The 15,907-nt window shown below is 61.5% G+C and overlaps 2 protein-coding genes across 2 annotated transcripts in view; one reads left to right on the top strand and one right to left on the bottom strand.

Annotated features, from left to right (window-relative positions):
- The window catches only part of KLC3 (kinesin light chain 3), an 11,465-nt gene extending 5,785 nt beyond the window's left edge, over window positions 1-5,680 (top strand). Inside the window, exons 3-13 of the mRNA XM_045292747.1 lie at window positions 636-866; window positions 1,862-1,931; window positions 2,374-2,578; window positions 2,942-3,029; window positions 3,266-3,367; window positions 3,800-3,973; window positions 4,552-4,642; window positions 4,723-4,763; window positions 4,857-4,963; window positions 5,096-5,165; window positions 5,455-5,680. Coding sequence (XP_045148682.1) covers window positions 636-866; window positions 1,862-1,931; window positions 2,374-2,578; window positions 2,942-3,029; window positions 3,266-3,367; window positions 3,800-3,973; window positions 4,552-4,642; window positions 4,723-4,763; window positions 4,857-4,963; window positions 5,096-5,165; window positions 5,455-5,526 — 1,251 coding nt within the window. The 3' untranslated portion in view covers window positions 5,527-5,680. The remainder of the gene's footprint in view (window positions 1-635; window positions 867-1,861; window positions 1,932-2,373; window positions 2,579-2,941; window positions 3,030-3,265; window positions 3,368-3,799; window positions 3,974-4,551; window positions 4,643-4,722; window positions 4,764-4,856; window positions 4,964-5,095; window positions 5,166-5,454) is intronic.
- The window catches only part of ERCC2 (ERCC excision repair 2, TFIIH core complex helicase subunit), a 16,629-nt gene continuing 5,375 nt past the window's right edge, over window positions 4,654-15,907 (bottom strand). Inside the window, exons 9-22 of the mRNA XM_045292673.1 lie at window positions 15,807-15,896; window positions 14,325-14,443; window positions 10,899-10,968; window positions 10,754-10,823; window positions 10,545-10,646; window positions 9,764-9,827; window positions 8,595-8,716; window positions 7,207-7,299; window positions 7,044-7,116; window positions 6,713-6,783; window positions 6,451-6,594; window positions 6,209-6,352; window positions 5,707-5,828; window positions 4,654-5,204 (exon numbers count right to left, since the gene is read on the bottom strand). Of these exons, the coding sequence (XP_045148608.1) occupies window positions 5,736-5,828; window positions 6,209-6,352; window positions 6,451-6,594; window positions 6,713-6,783; window positions 7,044-7,116; window positions 7,207-7,299; window positions 8,595-8,716; window positions 9,764-9,827; window positions 10,545-10,646; window positions 10,754-10,823; window positions 10,899-10,968; window positions 14,325-14,443; window positions 15,807-15,896 (1,255 nt within the window). The 3' untranslated portion in view covers window positions 4,654-5,204; window positions 5,707-5,735. The remainder of the gene's footprint in view (window positions 5,205-5,706; window positions 5,829-6,208; window positions 6,353-6,450; window positions 6,595-6,712; window positions 6,784-7,043; window positions 7,117-7,206; window positions 7,300-8,594; window positions 8,717-9,763; window positions 9,828-10,544; window positions 10,647-10,753; window positions 10,824-10,898; window positions 10,969-14,324; window positions 14,444-15,806; window positions 15,897-15,907) is intronic.

Here is a 15,907-nt window from a genome sequence, read left to right as displayed (position 1 = left end):
GGTCCTGAGGGGTTTATCTGTCCTGGATTCCCTGTATTTCCAGCTCTTATCTGTACCCATGTACATGCTCTGGTCTGGCCGTTTATATAAGGTAGAATTGGGATCATGATAGTAGGGGGAGGAAGCATTAAAGAACTAGAGGAAAGTTGTAGGTTTCATCGGTGCTAGACTGTCCCCTGGAGGCTGCGACTTTTGACAGGCAGCCTCAGCTTTCTCCCTCCGAGCCCCTGATGGGTTTTGAATCACTGGACCTTGCAGTCAGCAGCCCACTGCTTAAGCCACTGTACTGTCAGCATGCTGGCTGTAAAGATAACAACCAAGAAAGGCCCCCAGCGCAGCAGCTGGTCCTCTGTGACCCACGGAGTCACCATGCGTCAGACTCCATTCCTTGGCATGGCGTTTGGTATTTGGGTCTTGGGGCCATGGCGGGGGACCCCTGAAGCAGATGGGGTTACGCCTGCCGACCGTTGGGTCCAGGGGAGGCTTTGGGATTGCAGGGGGACCCGTAAGCATCTCTGCGAGCCACAGCCAAAAGTCTCTCTGCAGAATCTGGGGGGGTGCCCGAGTAGAAGTAGGGGGCTCTGGCCCTGGCCCTGGCCCTGGCCCTGGCCCTGAGCTGCACCCCCGCCGGGCAGGTGCTGTTGGCGCTGTCGGCGCACGTGGGCGCGCTGGAGGCCGAGAAGCAGCGGCTCCGTGCGCAGGCCCGGCGCCTGGCCCAGGAGAACGCGTGGCTGCGGGAGGAGCTGGAGGAGACGCAGCGGCGGCTGCGGGCCAGCGAGGAGACTGTGGCCCAGCTGGAGGAAGAGAAGAACCACCTGGAGTTCCTGGGGCAGCTGCGGCAGTACGACCCACCCGAAGAGGACCAGGTGACGGGCCCCACTGCCCCAAAGCTCCCTGATCTTCCACAGAACCCCTAAGCCCCCCACCCAAGACCCTCTGGCCCTCCACAGAGACCCACAGCCCTCCCAAGATCCCTGATTTTCCAGAAGCCATATCCCTCTGATTCTCCACAAAGTCCCATGCCCATCCGCCCACCCCCACCCCCAAGAACCCTCTGAACGCTCCACAAAACCCCACAGCCTCCCAAAGACCCCCGGGCCCTCCACAGCCCGCTGACCCTCCACAAAGTTCCCAGATCCCCAAGACCCCTGACAGGGCCCAAAGCCCCCCTGACCTTCCACAAAGCCCCATAGCCCCTGATTCTCTGCAAAACCCTCACAGTCCCCCAAAGCCCCTTTGACCCTGCATGAACTACAACACCTCACTCTCCATAAAGCCCGACACACACACCCAAGACCCCCTGATCCTCCTAAGAGTCCCACAGTGCCCAAAGGGCTTCCTTAACCCTCCACAGATAGTACACAGCTCCCTGACCCTCTACCCAACCCCACAGGATCCCAAAGCACCTCCTGACCCAACTAGCCTACAGTTCCCCCAAACCCTCTGACCCTCCACAAAGGTCCCACAGTTTCTTGACTCTTCAGATTCCTACGCCTCTCCCAGACCTCCAAAAGACCCCTGACCCTCCACAGACCACTACAGTCCCCCCAAAAGACCCCTGACCCTCCACAAAAACCCCACAGCACCTCAAAGCACCACGGACCCTCCACAGAACCTTACAGCTCCCCACCCTCTGTAAAGTCCTCGTCCTACCAACCACCCCACCCCAGAGTCCCACAGCCCCCAGATGCACCAGGACTTCCCCAGAGCTGCTCCACAGCACTCCCAACCCAGATCCCTAACCCCAACCCTACCAAGGCTCTGGGTCCCCACCTTCTTCCATCCATGAGCTGACGGGCCTCTGGGCTCTGACACTGGCCCTGCCCCCACGGTGACACCTCCCTTTCTGTCCTCCCCACAGCAGCCCAAGTCCCCGCCTCGCCGAGACAGCCTAGCCTCGTTGTTCCCCAGCGAGGAAGACGAGAGGAAAGGTGGGTACGGGCGGCGGGGTTTTGTGAGCTGGGCTCCAGGACTCTGAGCAGGGGTGCAAAGATGGTCAGGAGGCTGAAGCAGGAAGCTGGGGTTTGGGTGGGGGGCGGTGGTCATGAGAAGAGAGGCTGCAGGCTTGAGGTCATTCAGAAGACATGGACAGTCACAGAGCAGAGGAGTGGCCATGGGCGTAGTCCCAGCCGAGTGCGGTTGGGTCCCAAAGGCCAGCCATGCGGTAGTGACGGCCTTGGTCTCACGAGCCAGGAGAGTGGCCAAGGCCTTGGGCGTGACCATAGACGGTGACAGCAGTCTGAGTCAGTGCAGAGCCTCCAGACCCCGGGCCAGTCGGGCTCCAGTTCTGGGGTGCAGGTGTCCCCTGGGGTGCATGGGCAGGAGGAAGGGAGGCCCGCCACGACCCAGACCAGGTTCCATGTCCCTGTCCAGGTTCTGAGGTGGCCCAGCAGGGCGGCTATGAGATCCCGGCCCGTCTCCGTACCCTGCACAGCCTGGTAATCCAGTATGCCGGGCAGGGCCGCTACGAGGTGGCCGTGCCACTGTGCCGCCAGGCCCTAGAGGACTTGGAGCGCAGCCTGGGCCACTGCCACCCGGACGTGGCCACCATGCTCAACATCCTGGCACTGGTGTACCGGTGAGGATGGGGACAGCCTGGGGGCAGCAGCCTGCTCTGCCCAAGTGGGGCACCTGGGTGCCTGTAGGAGGGAAAAGCAATGTGGGGGGTGGGGGAGTTCTGCGTGAGGGGAGGAATGGAGGAGAGGGGGCTGAGACCCCTCTAAATTCCTCCGGAGAACTGCCCCACCCTCCACAGGTACCCCAGATTCCAGTGGGAGGGGGTGGGGGAGCAGGGAAGTAGTGACCTAGTGAGAAAGACTGGGAAGGTGGGAGCAACTCCAAAGGGGTCCCGGGAGGGTGATCCCTGGCTTGGTCCTGCTGAGATCAGCCAGGCCAATCCTCCCTCCACTCCTCCTCCCCAATCCCTGTGACGGCTCCCCAGGGACCAGAACAAATACAAGGAGGCCACGGACCTTCTGCATGACGCCCTGCAGATCCGGGAGCAAACGCTGGGCTCCGAGCACCAGGCCGTGAGCAAGTCGGGGGGCCGGTGGAGGGTCCCCAGGACTAGCTAGTGGGGGGAATGCTGGGCCCCAAGTACAAGGCTGTGAGCAAGTTAAGTTGGGAAGTGGGGGTCGGGTGAACACCAGGCCCCCAGCACCTGGCGATCGGCTAGTAGGGGGATGCTGGGCCCCCCAGTGGGTGAGGGGTGCAGACTGAGGGCTGCCTCCCCTGACCTGGGACCCCACCCTCACCACCCCTGCAGGTGGCCGCCACTCTCAACAACTTGGCGGTCCTGTACGGGAGGCGCGGGCGCTACCAGGAAGCGGAGCCCCTGTGCCAGCGAGCTCTGGAGATCCGGGAGAAGGTCCTGCCCCTGCTGCCGCCGGGCCCCCATGGAGACCTGGGGCCCATTTAACCCACTAGCACTCATCCCCTTTCAGGGTCCAAATGTATTCCCCTGACCTCTGACCTTTTGCCCCCCTCACATTTGGTGTCTTCAGAATTAACTTAGGCTCCCCTGACCCCATGACCCTTAACCTGTGAGCCCCCAGTTTGCTCCTGCTCTGCTTCCTCCATGGCTCTGACCTCCCCCCAAGGCTCTACTACTCTGACTCCATCCCTAACCTCTGATCCCATCAACAAACCCCCCCTGACTCTTCCCCCCCCCACATTGGATGGTGGGGCTTCTCTGCTTCCATCCTTAACACAAGACACCCCCCCCCAAAGATTAGGGTTTCTGACATCACGTGGGCCCTGGCCTCCTATGACCCCCATGACGTGAGACCCTGACCTGCAGGTCCTGGGCGCCAACCACCCCGACGTGGCCAAGCAGCTCAACAACCTGGCGCTGCTCTGCCAGAACCAGGGCAAGTTCGAGGACGTGGAGCGGTACTACGCGCGCGCCCTCCGAATCTACGAGGCCCTGGGCGGGCCCCACGACCCCAGCGTGGCCAAGACCAAGAGCAACCTGGTGAGGGCCTGGCACCCGCGAGCCCACCCGGGGATGAGGCATGGAGGGCGGTGGCGATCAAGACGGTGGGGGTGGGGGGTACCACGGAGGGCAGGAGTCCCCGCCCCAGCAACTGGGCAGGGAAGAACCACGCAAGCCCTCCCACTAGCAGGTGCTGTGAGGGGCGCTGCAGAGATGGGCCGGGACCAGCTGATACAGCATCAAACGTTTATTGAGCTCAAACCATGCATGCTAGGCCCCAATACCCTCCCGTGAGGTAGGCGCTGTCGCTCCCCCGGCTTTGCAGGCGAGGAGACTGAGGCACAGAGAGGTTGAAAGAGTGGTTTAAGGTGGCGCAGGAAAGGGGCCCAGAGACTAGTTAACCGGCCTCAGCCACCCAGCCGGCAAGTGGTGGAACTGAGCTGTTAACCACATCTAAAAGGGTGCAGGGTGCCGAGGCCAGGGCACTGGCCAATGGGCCTTTGGGAGGGAAGAGATGGGCCTGGACTCCTTGGGGGAATGGTTGGGGAGGGGGGAGGGGCTGCAGGAAGGTCAAGGTGGAAGTTCCTAGATCTGAGGCTCAGACGACCTTCCTCTAGGCCACAGCTTACTTGAAGCAGAACAAGTACCAGCAGGCGGAGGAGCTGTACAAAGAAATCCTCCGCCGAGAGGACTTGCCCGCCCCACTCGGTGAGCCTCCTGCCCCCGGAGCCTTTCCTAGAGCTCCCTCCACCCTCACTCCCCAACCTTTGCTCCCATCTGTCCGGCAGGAGCTCCCACCACAGGCGGAGCCGGAGGTACAGATCAGCAGGTGAGGCTGGGCTTTGCTTCAGATCCCGGGTGGAGGTGGAGACTGGAAGGACGGGGCTGACCGTGTCCTCCCCACCACCACCACCACCCCCAGGCCCTGCGTCACAGCAGCTCCTTCTCCAAGCTCCGGGAGTCCATCCGGCGGGGGAGCGAGAAGCTGGTCTCCCGGCTACGCGGCGAGGGCGCAGCGGGAGCAGCCGGGTGAGTATGGGCCACACACACACACACACACACATACCCCGCGCCCCCTCCTGAAGACCCTTCTGTGCTTCCCTTTCCCTGGGTCAGTCAGTCCTGGGATTCACCCCTGTGCCCCCGGCCCACTTTCTGTAGAATGAAGAGAGCCATGTCCCTCAGCACACTGAATATGGACAGCCCGAGGGCTGCGGGCAGTCAGATGCAGGTGAGGGGGACACCTGGGGGCGACGCTGCTGGCCGAGACCTGGGGTGGGTGGGGGCAGATAGCACAGCCGTGGGAAGCTAGCATTGGAGTGGTGGAAGGGGGTGGGGGTGGGGAGACAGGTTGGAGTCAGACTAGACATGGGGGGACACGGCAGCAGGGGGTGGCCATGGGGACCTGGTGAATATGGGGGACACGGGAGCGTGTGGCCATGATCACCGAGCAACACCCAGTGGGCAGGGTGGCCTGCCCCTTGCCTGCCCCTCACCTGTCCCCCATGCCCTGTCCCCAGTTCCCCAACCAGCACCTGAGCGAGGCTTCTCGAACCTTCAGCGCCAGCACCCAGGACCTGAGGCCCCGCTAAGACGAATGGCCATGTGGAAGTGCAGGGGAGGGGGTGGAGGCTGGGGCGGGGCCCCCTCCTCATCCCACCTGCTGGCTCCCACCCCCTGGGGTCTCAGGCACCCCCATCCTTGCTCCTGTCTGGCGATTAAAGTCTGTGACTTGTCACAAAGGAAGAGGACCGGGCGTCTGGGCTTCCCACCTCGGGAGCAGGCTTCTGTCACCCGCCCCTCACATCTGCTGGGCGATCTGCTCGATCCTGCGCAGCGTCTCCTCTGACTGCAGCTGCTCCAGGCTGAGCAGGGACAGGCCCAGCTGGTCCTCCTGGAAGGGGCGGGGACGGGGCGAGGGTTCAGGTGCCAGGGAGGGACCGGGCGCAGCAGCTCCAGGGAGAGGCTCCGTGGGGAGCAAAGGGGCAGAACACCTGAAGCAGGACTGTCCCTTAGAGCCCAGTCTGTGACATGATAAACAGAAGGCAGCCCCTGGGAGGGGACAGTCCCTAGGGAGGGCAGCGGCAACGGCCAGAGATGGGCCAGTGGCATGACTCCCTCTTCTCCCCGTCTGCCTCTGTGGCGCCCCCACCAGGCACCCCTAGGATAGCCCCCCTGCATCTTTGGTTCTTGGATTCCCAGGATTCCCTGGGGTCCTCAGGCCTGGATTGCAGGCAGGGTGTGAAGGGGGAGGTGGACACGGGGTGCGCGCACCCGGTGGAACGGCTGTGCCATCTGCCTCAGGAAGTACTTGGCCACCTGGACACCCTCGTCCACGGTCAGGTTTAGGTTGGCGTCCGTGAGGTGCTCCTGGATCCAGCGGGGCAGCTTCCCCCGCTTGTCCGCGCGGGCAAAGCGCTGTGTAGGAGAGCGGGGAAGGGGGGGGCGTGTCGGGGGCAGCCTGGGCCCGCCCACAAGGGCCCCGCCCCATCCGAAATTCCGGGCCCCTTGCACACCTTATCCGCGAAGACCATGAGGCCGTAGTCGGTCTTGCCCCGGATGGCCCGGCCCACGCACTGCGCGGCGTGGCGCATGGCGTCAAAGGTCAGGAAGTCGTTCTCGCGGATCTGGAACTGGTCCCACAGGTACTCCAGCCGCGCCTGCCCGCAGGGAGACAGGGATGGGGTAGCCGCGCCTGCCCTCCCACCGACCCCCCGCAGTGGCACGCCGTCCGTCCGTCCGTCCGGAAAGGGGCCCCCGGAACAGGCCGCTGCTCACCTTGAGGATGCGGCTCTGCGTGTAGACGTAGGGGACCCCGAACATGATGACGGCCCGCCCATAGTGGTGCACTAGGGCAGGAGGGGCAAGCACGGTCACAAACATGGCCGGTCGGAGGGTGACGCGGAGGGCCCCAGGAGGGGGTGGGTGGGATGAAATGGGGAGCAGGCAAGTTTGAGGAGTGGGGGTGCCATAAGGTGCCCACAGGTCCCAGAGAGGGCCGAGGGGCTGCACACGCCCAGGTGGCAGGTAGGTGCTCCCTGGGGGAGCAGCAGGAGTTCCTGAAAGCGCCAGGTTGGCCACTGGGGCGGGGAGAGCCTGCCCCACTCACCAAAGTCGATGCCCTCGGACACTTTGCCCCGTGCCACCGAGAGCAGGATGGCGCCCCGGCCGTTCTCGCAGGCCTAGGGAGGGGACATGTGGTCGCACCTTGGTTCCGCCTCCACCAGCCATCTCCCGGCCTGGCACCCCTCCCTCCCCAAGCCCAGGCCCACCTCTTGGTACTTCTCCAGGGCCACGCTGGTCTCGGCCCCATCCTGGGTCTCGATGAAGAGCAGCTTGTTCCGCTGGATGCTCTCCAGGATGCCCTGAGGGGGCACAGGGAGGGCCGTGGGCTTGGCACCATGCCCAACTCCATCATGCTCCCCTGAGCCACAGAGGGGCGGGGAGTCACAGGACTGCTCAACCTTGCTTCTTTCCGGAAGCTTGGTGCTCCAGGTGGCGAACCAATCACCATCATCTGCGTTAGTAGGGCGGGCGTGTAGCCCAAGATAGCCAATCAGGCTGCCTCCTGATTGGTAACAGGGCTGGCTATAAGCCAGGCAGAGCCAATCAGAGGCTGCCCTGAGATTTCATAGGACACTGCAAGGCTGTAGTCATTGAGATGGGGTGGTTCTAATACAAGGACAGACACAGACCAGTGAGAGAGACATACACACACACACACACACACACACACACACACACACACACAACAGGGTCACCAAGGCTTTGCAGTGGGGCAAAGCGCTTTTCAATAAGTCATTCTGGAGCTACTGCCTGTCCAGAGGAGGAAAGCAAACCACGGTCCCTTCCTCACACCATACCCAAAGATGAACCTGAGGTCCCTCTGAGAGCGCACTGTGAAAACTAAAGTCCCAAAGAGAAAATGCAGCCGGAGGCTAATCTTTGGGCCCCTGTGGTGGGTGAACATTTCTTCAAAAGGGCACAAAGTCACCCAGAAATACAGGGGGGCTCGTGGGGCTGGCGGCCCTATTTCCCACGGTGTGGAGAGAGCCTGGTTTAAGTACAAAGTCAACCTCTGCTTCCTCTCCCTGCCCCTGTATTCTCACCCCAAGTTCACCAGCACAAAGGACAGACCAGCCCACTCCCCACCCGCATCCTGCTGCTTTTTCGGTGCCAGCTGTGGATTCCAGAATGCTCCCTGCCCCTGCCCACATGCTTCCTAAGAACAGGCTCTCTTCGACCCTCCGTCCAGCCTATCTTCTCCGGAATCTTCCATGAATAGCCCAACACCCAGCTAGCCTACTCCCAGTTTCGTCTCACCCAATCCTGTCTGCTGGGAGGACGGTAACAGGGCAACCCCACAAGCGGACAAGAAACCCAGAGAGTCAGGGTATGGTTACCTCTCCTTGGATGGAGGGGCCCACAGGGACTCTGCCAATGGCATGGCCCCAACCTGACTGGGAGGTCCAGGGGAAGGGGGGGGCGTGGCCGCCACGGAAGTGCAAGCCACTTGTTCCTTCCAATGGTCCATGTGGGCCTCGCGCCGTGCTGGCCTATGGGAGGTGTGCCCACTCACCCGGACCCACCACGGCACACAGCCCGGAGCACAGGAGAGGGGGCCCATTCTGGGGAGCGGGCAGCAGGGTGGGGCACGCACCTGCTCATACCAGGAGGCCACGGTGCTCTCCATGTACTGGTAGCTGGTGAAGAAGGCCACGATGCCGTCAGGGACCACGGCCGACATCTCCAGCAGGAGGTTCCCGTAGTTGCGGATCACCGCTGTGAGGGAGCAGAGGTTGGGCCCCAAAGGGCCACCTGTTGGGCGGCTTGCCATATTCCCGCTTTGCTCCTGCCCCCTTTCCCCCTCCCTGCAAGTGTCTGAGACTCGCCACAGCTGAGGAAACAAGGGCAGAAGTGGCCCCGTGTTACTCCTGGGCGAGTGTCCTTCACCCATGTCACCATGACCCCCACTGCACATCACACTGGCTCGGTGCTACAGGTGGAGCGGTGCTCCCTCCCAGACACGCACGAGAATCCTGCCAGCTCTTCCCAGCCGGGAAATCACAGACAGGCCCTTGGTGACCCAGTCTATGAGAAGTGACAGGCCATGGGGAAACTGGGCTCGCTGTGACGGGGAATGAAGACGTAACACAGGGGCATCTCGAGTCAGTGTCGAGAGAGAAGAGACTCAAGCAAGCTAGTGAGGAGGAGAGGTGTGGGGAGGAGAGATGTCAAGCCACGGGGAGGTCCCCAAACAAGGAAACAGGGCTGGCAGGGCAGGGGCCTCTCCGAGAGCCAACCGTGAGAGGAGGCCGGCCCATGGAGCTGGAGCTCTGAACAGGGCCCTCCATCCATCCACCTCAACTGGAAGAGGACTGACTCCCACTTGTTCCAACTGTCCCCGAGAGTGCTGCTGCTACAGCCACATTGGGGCGTTCCTCAGACCCTCGGCCAAGTGCCCGGATGGCAGCCCCAGGGTGAGGAGGGGACAGTTTGCCCACAGACACTGAGCAGGAGATGAACCCCTTGATGTGCAACACGCCACGCTGAGACTGGGGGAGGGTTTCACTGCAGTCTGTACAGACTGAAGGAGCCCAGCTGCTGTAGTGGTTACTGTGCATTGGACCTGCAAGGTCGGCAGTTCGAAACCACCAGATGCGTCTGTCACTGTGAACAGTGACCATCTCAGAAACTCAGAGAGAGGTAGCTCTACCCTGTCCCAAAGGTCGCGGTGAGTCTGGTTTGGTTTGGTTTGGTACTCCCTGATACCCGCCCCCTCTGGAGGCCTCACAAGCCCCCCTCCCCAGCCCCCGCTGGGCAGTATACCAATGTCTTCCCGGGTCTCAAACTTGGAGCTGATGGCCACCTGGTCGTTGCCTCGGCCAATGATCTGCAGTGGGGGGGGAGAGGGATGGTCGTCAGGGATGCGGTCGGGAAAGGCCGACGTGTGAAGGCCAACCTCCAGCTGGCACGCTGAAGAGCGCTTTGTTCCTCTACACAGAGAGGGTGATTCGCAGGCCCGAGGTCACCCAGAAAATAAAAAGCCAGAGCGCACTACACTACTAGGGCCCCCTCTAGCCAACCCGCAGCCCTGAGTCAGGGCCAACTCCTGGGGACCCGACAGGATGGGGAGGAACCGCTCCTGTGTGTTTCGGAGGCTGCCTCCTTACGGGAGCAGAAAGCCTCCTTTCCTCTCCCAACTAGCCCACAGTAAGTTCTTAATAAGTTATTCACTGAACGATTGCAAAATAAATAAGCAGCCTGAATGAAAACCAGGCGATGGGCCTGGAGGCCCTTCTGCCTCACTGACAGGGGTCGAAGGCCAGGCCGCGACACCCATTTTACAGAGGAGGAGCCTGAGGCCGAACAGATGGGTCTCTTAGGCAGGTCACAGGCGGCCAGGCAGAGACTAGCCAGCACCGACCCCACTGCAGCCCCTCCCCCACACCAGGCCCCTGGCCCCACAGGGGTTCCAAACCTGGTCCCTTGCTCCCTCTTCCCCAATGACCAGAGGGAGGATGCTGACGCAAGGCCAGGAGGACAGGTGGTAGGAGAACAGTGGACCTCTGATTCTCACCCCCACCTGCCCTGCCCCTCCCCCACTCACCATGGGGCAGAGGCAGACCCTGGCCAGGGTCATGGTGAAGGTGGCCATGGTGACAGGGTGGAAGTCCAGAATCTTGGGGTAGATGTCCAGTGGAGACAGCGTCTGGGGGTGGGGAGGGAACACAGTCGGAGGGGGGCCTGAGCAGGGCTGGGGACCCAAGGCGGCCCTGGAGAAGGCTGGGCGTTGGTGTGGGGGAGGCAGGGGCTCACCCCGGATGTGATGATGACGGACTGGAAGCGCTCGAAGACGGGCTTGATGGCCAGCGAGGCGTCCATGCAGCTGCAGGGAGTCAGGGTGGCGGTGAGGGCCAGGCCCAGCGGCAGACCCGCCCCCCGGAGGAGTCCCCAAGCTCACCTGAAGTGCAGGATGGGGTTGGCAATGGTCGGGGTCCTGTCGTCAAAGGGTTCAATGATGATGGTGAAGCCTGCAGGGGTTGGGGAGGGGCCTGTGAGGCATCACTGCCCCCCACCACCCCCATGTCCACCCACCCCCCCAGGCCCGGTGCAGTGAATGCAGCTGAGCACCCGCTGCGCATACCAGCACCCCAGGCACCTAGCGCCAGGACTTGAGCCGCCCTGGCTGCCTTTCTCAGGACTGACGTCGGGCTGACAGTCATCGAGCACCCCACGCAGAAAGTCTTCCTTCCAGATCCCCCGGATCCGGAGAGGCCACACCGCCAAGACCTAACCAAAGTGCCCCTGCGGTGGGAGACCCCTCCTGCCTGAGCCACGGCTGTCTCCCCGTCCCGCTGCCTGAGGAGGGGGTCCTCCGTCTTCAGAGGCCTTCCCAGGAGGCCGCCCCTTCTGCGGAGCTCACATCAGGCAGGCCAAAACCACCGCCACCCTTTGTCTTTCCATCAGGGACAGAAGCCCCCAGCGCACTGGAACGGGGTCTTTCTGAAGTTTCTGCTGCTTCCGCAGGGCCGGCGCGGCCCCTATGCGGAGCCAATGAACGAATGAAGGAATTCATGTATTCACTTTCATTTAGTCCCCACCCCCTCCAAGGGGAAACAAACAAAAAAAAAAGCCATCCTGTCTCCTGTGCTTGGTCCTGTCCTGGGTGGGACGGGGGACACAGGGGTGACCAACCCAGCGTACCCTGCTGCACCCACCCTCCCCCAACACACAGAGTCAAGTGGTGGGGGCAGCCCCAGCCCTAGACACTGAGGACACAGAAGAGGGCCTCCAACCAGGCAGGGAATCCTGGAGGAAGGGACACCCCTGAAGCAAGAACTGAAAGGTGAGGGAAGGTACCTGGGGACACACAACAACAAGATGTTCCAGGTGTGTGTGCAGAGGACATGGGAGAAGAGAGACCGAGACAGGATAGACGAATGGACACGAAATGACCAGCATGCCTATCACCCAGTCATTGGGGGGGTGGGGGGGGTTGTGAATGCAGCAGGGCTGAGGTCCCCTAGCCACAGGACGCCAGCCATCAGCTGGATCTGACCTAGTTGCTCGCACAGGACAGTAATCCCCAGGTATCAGCCTGTGCCCTTGGCCAGCTTAGAGCTTGAGGAGGGTGGGGATGCTGGCCAATAAAGTCCAGGGTCATGGCTCCACTGTTCACAGACTTCTCCCACCATCCTCCTCCAGCTTCTCCCCTCCTATCACTCTCTCTAACCCCACGGCCACCCCCAGCGTGGCCCCTCCTCTCCTGCTCAGGTCCCAGCCTGGAGAGCCTTCAAGGACCAATCTGGCCCTGAGCCTCCCTTGCTCAGAGGCTGCTGTGGCGCCCCGGGGCACGGGCAGAGCAACCAACTCCTTCCCAGGTGATTGTGGGGTGAACTATGCCCCGCCCCCCTCGGGCTATGCTGAAGACATCCTGAGCCCCATACCTGTGAACAGGACCTGCCTTCACAGATGTCACCACAGTACGGATGAGGTCACACTAAGACCACGGCCCCGAGAGAGACTCTCTTCCACCCTGGACCCAAAGCGAACCCTGAGTTCACTCCCCTGGCAGCTGCATGACAGCTGGGCTCACAGGGCAAGGAGCGCCACCCGTGAGCGAGGACTGGGCTCCTTAAAGAAGGTAAGGCCTTACAGAAGGGTCACAGGAAGAGACGAGCCAGTCAGGGTGCAGTATAGAACTGCTGAAACATACAACTTTCCTCTAGTTCCTTAATGCTTCCTCCCCCCCACTATCATGACCCCAGTTCTACCTTACAAATCCGGCTAGACCAGAGCATGTACACGGGTACAGATGAGAGCTGGAAACACAAGGAATCCAGGACAGATAAACCCCTCAGGACCCATATTGAGAGTAGCAATACCAGGAGGGAAAGGAGAAGGTGGAGGGAGAAAGGGGGAACTGATCACATTGATCTACCTATAACCCCCTCCCAGGGGGATGGACAGCAGGAACATGGGTGAAGGGAGACATCAGTCAGTGTAAGACATGAAAAAAGAATAATAATTTATAAATTATCAAGGAAAAATAATAATTTATAAATTACCAAGGGTTCATAAGGGAGAGAGGTTGGGGGAGGGAGGGGAAACAAGTGAGCTGATACCAAAGGCTCAAGTAGAAAGAAAATATTTTGAGAATGAGGATGGCAACAAATGTACAAATGTGCTGGACACAATGGATGGATGGATTGTGATAGTTGTACAAACACCCAATAAAATGATTTTTTTAAAAAGGAAGGTAAGTGGGCAGGGAACCTACACTTAAACAAACTCCCTGCCCGTGAGTCCATTCTGACTCACAGCCACCCAGCAGGGCAGGACAGGGCAGCCCCTGGGGGTTTCCGAGGCTGTAACTCTTTACAAGAGCAGACAGCCTCATTTTTCTTCGGCGGAGTGGCTGCTGGGTTTGAACCGCTGGCCTGGCAGGGAGCAGCCCAGCATGTGACCCGCGGCACCATCGGGGCTCCCGAGGAGCGGAAATGAAGCAGCAGCAGAGCATGACCCTCATCGCCAGCAACTCGGGTGGCAACTGCTGAATGGGAAACGGACCTGCCGGGTGGGAAACCGTCCCCAGGTACGTGAACGTACCATTAAAATCATAACAATCATCAGAGGAGGCCACAGTGGATTCCAGCCACCCGCTGACCACAGAACAACAGTGCCTACAGGGCTCCCAAGCCGGGTTTGCCAGGCCTTTCCTCAGAGAAACCTCTGGGTGGGTGGACTTAGACCTCCACCTTTTGGGTCAGCAGTACAACATGTTGCCCATCTGGTACCCCTGTGAGACTGCCACACCAGATCATGGTGGGCCTCAATCCAACAACTCATAGAGACAGAGATGGGGGGACACACAGAACCCCGCCGCAGGAGAACAGACAGAGATGGGGATGGGCTAGCCACAAACCAAGGCTGCCCGGCCACCAGCAGGTATGAATAGGTTAGAAGGAACCTCCCTTAGAGGCTCTGGGGGGGAAGCGTGGCCCCGCTGACACCCTGATCCCACACTCGTCAGAGATGGTATACATGTCAGTTGTCACAAGCCCCCCACCGTTTAGTGGAGGCACCCACAGGCAACCCCCACAGCCTGCTGTGTCAGCAGACCCCACAGCCCTTCCCAGGTCTTGTCTCACCCCTCTGGTCCCTCCTTCTCCGCAACATAGCCAGAGCGCGCCCCGAGAAATACGAATCTGAGCACTCAGCCCACGCCCTCAACAACTATCTATGGCTCCCCACTGCCCTCAGCACAGAGCTCAAGCTCCCAGGCTTGGCCGGACAAGGCCCGGTGGGGAGCAGCCTCAAGACCCTGCAGGAACTTGGCACCCCTGCCCAAAGCCCAGGGAGGGAGGAGTCCAGGGGGGGTGCTTACCCTTGGCATAGGTGCTGACAAGGGTGGCGAAGTTAGCAAGGAGGGTGAGCGGGGAGAAGTCGGCCAGGTCGGCGATTTCCAAGGTGTGCAGGAGGGAGCGCAGGCGCTCGGCGCAGAACCTGGGGGGTGGGAGGGAGGGGGTGGTCTGTTGGGTGGGCAGGACCTACAGCCCCTCCTCGTAGTGAGGGCTGGCACTGGTCAGCTTGAGACACACTGTAGGCGACCCTACAGGACAGAGCAGAACAGCCCGTGTGGGTTTCCAAGGCTGTTAACTCTTCAAAGGAACAAACAGCCTCATGTTTCTTTGGCGGAGTGGCTGCTGGTTTTGAACCGCTGGCCTTGTAGGGAGCAGCCCAGCCTGTGGCTTTTAACTTTCCACAACTTAAAGCAATGTCTACCTCCCCCAGGGCAACAATCACACATCCCCACCCCACCCCACCCACCCCGAGCCATAGGTCACATCCCCTCACTGCCAGATGCTTAGTCAGAAGCCCTCAGGCATCAGGTTTCGGATGGTGACCGACAGCGCATGATCACACATCAACCCTCAGTAACGCGCCCACAAGGGAACAGCCAAGCCACCGCTGCCACCACTGGGCCCAAGGTCCTCAGGGCTCGGGGGCAGGTCACAGGGTGACGTGCATGGATGCCCGGCGCTGGCACCTGGCCTCCAAACTTCACTTCTTCCAGCCTGCTTTCTGTTGCCTCAGGGTTGGTTCTACCAGGCCCGGGTCCCAACCCCGCCCACTACGGGCAGAGGCCTAGGCTAAGGGTTCCTGAGGGCAGGGCGGGGACTGTCTTGTCCCCTCTGTGTCCCCAGCCGGGCCCTGCCCCAGGGTGGACACTGCGTGCTCACGACTGACTGAGGAAGAAAGCATGGAGGTCCTCTATCTGCTCGTCCCTTCCGAACCCTCCCGGGCCTCCTCCTGCAGGAAGCCAGCCTTGATCTCCCCTCAGGAGTCCCTCTTCTTCATGGCTTCTCCCTGGCCATCCCTGCCCACAGTGAGCCATCAGAATTTGGGGCTGGCTCTAGCTGCCCTGCTTGACTGGTAGACCAGACCCCCGGGCTGTCTTGGTCACTCCGGGGTGTCCAGCACAGAGCAGGCGCCTGTGGGATAATGGGGACCCCAGACTGTAATCTTCCCCAACGGCGCCCTGGCGATACCCTGGGCGAAGGTTGGGCTGCAAACGGCGAGGGCAGAGAGCGATGCCACCTTGCAGCTAGCTCCACAGGAGACAGAGGCTGCCCGCGTCCATGAAGATTGACAGCCTCGGAAACCCACGGGGGCCGGTCCCCTCCGCCCTGGAGGGTGGCTGTGCGTCGGGATCGGCTGGGTGGCCGAAGGATCTCCCTCCAACTTTCCGATACAGAGTGGGTTGCCTCATCTTTCTCCCCCCCAGCTGCTGACCCGGAGATCCATGCCCACCTCCCCCCTGCCCCAGGGGAGACGGGCCAGTCCCGCGGGCGGCCTCCCTGCGCACCTGAGCGGCTTGCGCTGGATGCACACGCGCTGGGCCAGGCCGCTCAGGAAGGCGGGCGGGCTCTCCTGCACCACGTGCTGCACGCGCAGCCTCCACTTGAC

The sequence above is a fragment of the Echinops telfairi genome, unplaced genomic scaffold (genome assembly GCF_000313985.2).
Source record: "Echinops telfairi isolate 266 unplaced genomic scaffold, ASM31398v2 ScPeMD7_655;HRSCAF=1070, whole genome shotgun sequence".
In the NCBI taxonomy this organism is placed as follows: Eukaryota; Metazoa; Chordata; class Mammalia; order Afrosoricida; family Tenrecidae; genus Echinops; species Echinops telfairi.
Note: the sequence above shows the minus strand (reverse complement) of the source record. Positions and strands in the feature narration are given on the sequence as shown.